The sequence below is a fragment of the Meleagris gallopavo genome, chromosome 5 (assembly GCF_000146605.3).
Source record: "Meleagris gallopavo isolate NT-WF06-2002-E0010 breed Aviagen turkey brand Nicholas breeding stock chromosome 5, Turkey_5.1, whole genome shotgun sequence".
Classification (NCBI taxonomy): domain Eukaryota; kingdom Metazoa; phylum Chordata; class Aves; order Galliformes; family Phasianidae; genus Meleagris; species Meleagris gallopavo.
In genome coordinates this window covers 56,132,715-56,138,298 of record NC_015015.2, presented here as the reverse complement: position 1 = coordinate 56,138,298, position 5,584 = coordinate 56,132,715, and the positions used below count along the sequence as shown (strand labels likewise).

Here is a 5,584-nt window from a genome sequence, read left to right as displayed (position 1 = left end):
CCCCCTCTGTCCAGCTTGGCCCCGTCTGTCCCCGTACCCAGGCCGTTCCGGTCGCTGTCCCGGGCCCTTCCACCCCCTCGCGTCCCATTGAGGATGGCTCAGCCCCAGCCTGTTCCCGCTGTCCCCACACCCTGCAGGCATCAGGGTGTCCCCGTGCCACCTCCCACCTGCTCCTTGCAGTGGAGGCGCCATGGCCACCGGCGGGGACTCGAGCTCCCCGCCCCGGCAGAACGGCACCAGTTCGGTGCTGGAGGATGAGGAGGAGGATGAGGACCCAGCCCTGGGCTGTGACGGGGATCTGGAGGTGAATCCGTACGATGGCCTGCCCTTCTCCTCACGTTACTACGAGCTGCTGCGGCAGCGCCGGGAGCTGCCTGTGTGGACCACCAAGTACAGCTTCATGGAGCACCTGGAGGGCAGCAGCGGCATCGTGTTGGTGTCTGGGCCCCCCGGCACAGGCAAAAGTACACAGGTGAGCGGGAGGGCTGGGGCCGTGCTGCTGCTGAGATGGGCACAGGGCTGTGCTGTGCTGTGGTGCTCCCTCAGCGGCGCCGTCCCTCCTACATGGAGCAGCTGTGGTGCTGCTGTCAGGAGACGCCGCGTCCTGTGCTGGGGCAGCAGCCTTCCCACACACTGGTCCTGTTGCTGCATGAGCATCCTGCAGCCCTGGGCTCTGCTTTGGCCTTGATGCAGCAGATGCCCCATGGGTGGCATTGCCAGCCCCGCTGCGGCGGGCAAACAGCACTGAGTGCAGCGCTGGATGTGCCAGGGCAGGAGTGCTGGCTTCAGGCAGTGCCTCTGCATGAGCTGGGGAGGGACTGCCACGTGTGTGTTGGGAGAGGGTTGGGACTCTCGCTGGGCTCAGTGTGATGGTCAGGGATGCAGTCTGGGCGATAGCTGGCACGCGGTGCCAGGATCGGGCCTCCCCATGGAGCAGGGGTAGCGCGTCCCAGCTGTGCTCCTCTGACACAACACCTGAGGATGTCGTCATGCAGACTTTGACCTGCGAAGGTGTCGCCTGGAAGCTGCAGGGGTAACCATGGGCCTCCACGGGGCTGGTTGCTGTTTGGATCAAAGCTCAGCAGCTGCCGGTCGCTGGGTTTATCAGGGTGTTGGCTGCAGGGCTCTGAACCACTGGGTGCAGCTGTGCTGCAGCGCTCGGCTGAGGTTCAGCGTGAGGCACAGCCCAGCGAGGAGCCTTTAGGGGCCTCACACAGTGCTTGGCAGCCCTCAGGAGCGGGCACCATGCGGGTCCTGGAACCACCACACCTCCAGCAGATGGGGAGACACAACCTGATTGACACAGAGCATCTGATCCCCTGCCTTGGTGTGCAGCACACTGCAGATTGCTGTTCTGCCCAAAGGGGGAAGAGCTGGTGCTCAGGCTTTGCTGTTGGGACAACGGTCCCTTTGCTGTTTCTGTGGCTGACTGTGCTCTGTGCCAGTCCTTATGATGAGGGGGCATTGAGCTGAGCACAGCGGTGATTCGAGGGGGCCCCGTCGGGCTGTGGGCACAGCCAGGCACAGGGCTGGGGGCTGTGGTTCCTGCAGAGCTGTGTGTGCGTCTCTGCAAGTGGCTTTGGAGGCAGATCCCTGCCACTCGAGGGCACCCGCCTGCAGGTACTGCGTGGTGCAGGGTGTGGGCAAGGAGCCCGCTGTGTTGCAGTTAGATGGCAGGCGTGTCTGGCTACAGGAGGGGAGTGAGGGGCTGGTTCGGAGGAGCCCCATCTGACATGGACCGGGGCACGTACTCTCCAGTCACAAACTGAGCATAGCAGGACTGGAAACATGTGGAAACAGGCAATGGGGAGCGATGAGAGGAGGAATAATTTCCCTGCTAGGAAGGAAGTGAGCAGCCAAGACTTGAGTGGGAGTAAGAAGCGATGAGGTAGAGATGGAGAGGGTGGTTGTCCCGTGTCTTTAATGCAAGGATCAGGCAGAAAGCTCTGGGCAGAGGGTGATGAGGCTGTGCAGCTCCCTGCAAAGGCAGCGGCGGGTTCAGGTGCAGCATTACCAGGGAAGGAGCGGCTGTGAGAGGTGCTGGGTGCCCCTGCACTGCGCCGCTGCAGGAGGTCCTGCGGCACCGGGGCTGCAGTGCAGTGCAGAGCCCTGACTGATGGGTGTGGAGCTCCCAGGCCACCGACCGGCGCCGTCCCCTCGCAGGTCCCGCAGTGGTGCGCCGACTACGCCCTGTCCCTGCAGTTTGCGCATGGCCTGGTGGCCTGCACCCAGCCCCACAGCCTGGCCGCCCTCAGCCTGTCGCTGCGCGTGGCCGACGAGATGGACCTGAACCTGGGCCACGAGGTTGGCTACTGCGTCCCCCACGAGGACTGCTGCACCGCGGAGACCATCCTGAGGTGCGGGGATGGGGGCCCCGTGCCGCACGGTGCCGGCGGCGCCGTTCTAATCCCGCTCAGCTCCCCGGCGGCGGCGTAATCATTTAATCCCCCTGGCCTCATTAAGGGAGCCGGGCAGGGCGAGTGCTGGGTGGGAGAGGCACGCTCCCCTGGGGACGTCTGGGGGCACAGCCACCCCCTGACCGGCCCGGGCCGCGCAGGTTCTGCTCGGACGAGATGCTGCTGCGGGAGATGACGTCGGACCCCCTGCTGCGGCAGTACGGGGTGGTGGTGCTGGACGAGGCCCAGGAGCGCACGGTGCCCACAGATGTGCTGCTGGGGCTGCTGAAGGACGTCCTGCACCAGCGCCCAGAGCTGAAGGTGGTGGTGGTGACCTCCCCGGCCATGGAGGAGCGACTGCGCGCCTTCTGCGGGGATCCCCCCGTGGTGCGGGTGCCCGGAGCGGGGCCGTCCCCACAGCTGCTCTACAGGGATGTCCCAGCCCACGGCCGCGTCGCGGCAGCCTGCCAGGCCGTGCTGGACATCCACCGGCGGCAGGAGCCCGGCCACGTCCTCCTCTTCCTGGCCAGCGAGCAGGTGGGGCTGCAGCACCCCTCGCCTCGGGCATTTGGGGCATCCCTGTGCCACCGGCGTGGGGCTGGGGGCAGGAGGGCTGGAGGGGTTCCCTGTCTGTAGTTCCTAGGGAAGCCCTGACTGAGATGGGAGCTTGGGGTGTCCCCTGGGCCGGGGCAGCTCAGCTGTGGGCACGGAAGGGCCCAAGGTCTTCCCCCAGGGCAGCCAGGTGGGCACAGCCCTCTTTAGGGTCTGAGATCCTTCGGTCACTGCTGCGACATCACTCGTGGCCCCATCCTTCCTGCAGGAGATCACTGAGTGCTGCAGGGCCATCCAGACCGAAGCTGTGGCGCTGAACCCGGGGCTGGGCCCGCTGCTGGTGCTGCCCCTGCACCCCGGCGTGGGCCGTGCAGCACAGAAGGTGTATGAGGCACCGGAGGAAGGCAGCTGGGAGCGGCGGGTCGTCGTCACCCACTGGCTCGGGGACTCGTCCTTCTCTCTGGGATCTGTGGGCTTTGTCATCGACACGGGGCTGGAGCTGCGCAGTGTGAGTGGGGATGGGGAGCTTGGCTCTGCCCTGAGGCAAGCCGAGAGCGTGGGAAGAGGGTCTGGGTTCAAGATCATCTGCTCATCCTATCGCCTGCCCGGGGACACAGCCCAGACCCTGCTCTGCGCCGTCGGGGTGGGGGAGCTTTGGCGTAGGCAGGGGCTCACCTGTGGTCCCTTGCCGTGGCTCACCCTGCAGGTCTACAACCCCCGGATCCGTGCGGAGTCCCAGGTGCTGCGGCCCATCAGCAGGAGCCAGGCAGAGTCACGCATGCAGCGAGCTGCTGGCAGCCCCCGGGGTGAGTCCCCCCCAGGGCACACGGGGAGCAACGGGTGCTGGCGTGCGCCTCCAGCGGGGCGATGTGCTGCCCTGCCCCGCTCACAGCCCCCCTCCCACAGGCACCTGCCTGCGCCTGTACTCAGAGGCCTTCTATGAGCAGCGCCTGCCTCCCAGCCCCGCACCCCACGTCAGTGAGACCAGCCTCAGCCGCCTCGTGCTGCTGCTGAAGCGCCTGGACATCGCTGACATGGGCCAGTGCGACTTCCTTGACAGGCCAGGTGGGGCTGAGACGGAGTGCAGGGGGGTGCGGAGGAGAGCTGGGGCCAGCTGTGGTCCGCGCTCCCTCTGGAAAGGGGTGGAAGCGTCCACAGCGGCGGGGCCGCCTGCCCTCGGCGGCGCTGTCAGCTGTCTGACCTCCCGCCCCAGCCCCCGAGTCGCTGATGCAGGCGCTGGAGGACCTGGACTACCTGGCTGCCCTGGATGATGACGGGAACCTGTCAGAGGTGGGGATCATCATGTCCGAGTTCCCCCTGGACCCTCAGCTGGCCAAAGCGCTCATCGCCTCCTGCGAGTTCGACTGCGTGGACGAGATGGTCAGCCTGGCTGCCATGCTCACAGGTACGGGGCGGGGGCCGCTCTGCTGCCGGCCAGGGGCGCGATGCAGCCCCCGGGATGCGGCCCCGTGCGTGAGCCCTCCCCCGTGCGTCCCCAGCTCCCCCGTGCTTTGTGACTCCTTCCGCACGCCTGGAGGAGGCTGTGACCGCTCGCCGGCGGGCCCTGCTGCACCCAGACGGAGACCACTTCACCCTCATCAACATCTTCAATGCCTTCCAGCAGCGTGAGTGCCGGGCAGGGGCGTGACTGGGGCCAGGCGGAGCCCCCGCACACGTCCCACGGCTCCTTTGCTTCTTCCTTCGCTTCTCCCGTGCTCGGCACAGCACCCCGGAGCCTCAGCCTGGCTCTGAGGGGTCCCAGCCCCAACGCGGGGTTCTCACGCGGTCCCCGTCCCGCACTTGCTGAGCCCTCTCTCCCCGCAGACAACATGGATGAGGGCTGGTGCCGCAAACACGCGCTGAGCAGCGAGGCGCTGCGCCTGGCCGGCATCGTGCGGGCAGAGCTGCTGGAGGTGATGCGGCGCATTGAGCTCCCCGTCTCGCCCCCCGCCTTCGGCACCGACGCCAACGTGCTCAACGTCCAGAGGGCGCTCATCTCAGGCTACTTCCTCAAGGTGGGCTGGGGGCTGCGAGGGGCCCGGTGCGTGGGGTGAGGGGCGCGGCCGGGCAGCGCCGTTCGCCTCCCTCTCGCTCCCCAGGTAGCCCGGGACATCGATGGCTCCGGCAACTACGTGATGCTGACGCACAAACACGTGGCCCACCTGCCCTCCGCCTGCTGCTACCTGCTGCGACAGCCCCCCCAGCGCCTGCCCCCCTGGGTCCTCTACCACGAGTTCACCATCTCGCAGGACAACTGCCTCCGCGTGGCGTCGGAGATCCAGCCCCAAATGTGAGGATCTGGGGGCCGGGGAGGCGCCGGGCTGCGCCCACGTGCAGCTCCTGCATCGCAGTGGAGCCCTGGGGAGACCCTGGCCTGGGGGGGGCAGGTGGGGGCCGTTCCCGTTCACGAGGGGTTCCCGTTCGTGGGAGGCTGCTCCCAGCGTTGCCCCTACGGCGTCTGGCCCCCGGCTCCCACCCCGGAGGCCAGCACCCCTCCCTGATCCCCCGTCCCTGCGTCCCGCAGGCTGGTGGAGCTGGCACCGCAGTACTACCTGAGCAACCTGCCGCCCAGCGAGAGCCGCGATCTGCTCACGGAGCTGCGGGAGAAGGTGGTGGCAGCAGAGGACGTCCCTGAG

The 5,584-nt window shown here is 67.4% G+C and overlaps 2 protein-coding genes across 2 annotated transcripts in view; both read left to right on the top strand.

The window, feature by feature from the left end:
• Positions 1–5,584, top strand: part of MDGA2 (MAM domain containing glycosylphosphatidylinositol anchor 2) — a 375,704-nt gene that overhangs the window by 196,293 nt on the left and 173,827 nt on the right. The gene's annotated exons all lie outside the window — the stretch shown is intronic.
• DQX1 (DEAQ-box RNA dependent ATPase 1) overlaps positions 53–5,584 on the top strand; it is an 8,531-nt gene continuing 2,999 nt past the window's right edge. The window contains exons 1-11 of the mRNA XM_010712141.3: positions 53–472; positions 2,164–2,357; positions 2,558–2,933; positions 3,217–3,456; positions 3,655–3,754; positions 3,855–4,013; positions 4,162–4,353; positions 4,448–4,573; positions 4,773–4,963; positions 5,048–5,238; positions 5,473–5,581. Coding sequence (XP_010710443.1) covers positions 191–472; positions 2,164–2,357; positions 2,558–2,933; positions 3,217–3,456; positions 3,655–3,754; positions 3,855–4,013; positions 4,162–4,353; positions 4,448–4,573; positions 4,773–4,963; positions 5,048–5,238; positions 5,473–5,581 — 2,160 coding nt within the window. The 5' untranslated portion in view covers positions 53–190. The remainder of the gene's footprint in view (positions 473–2,163; positions 2,358–2,557; positions 2,934–3,216; positions 3,457–3,654; positions 3,755–3,854; positions 4,014–4,161; positions 4,354–4,447; positions 4,574–4,772; positions 4,964–5,047; positions 5,239–5,472; positions 5,582–5,584) is intronic.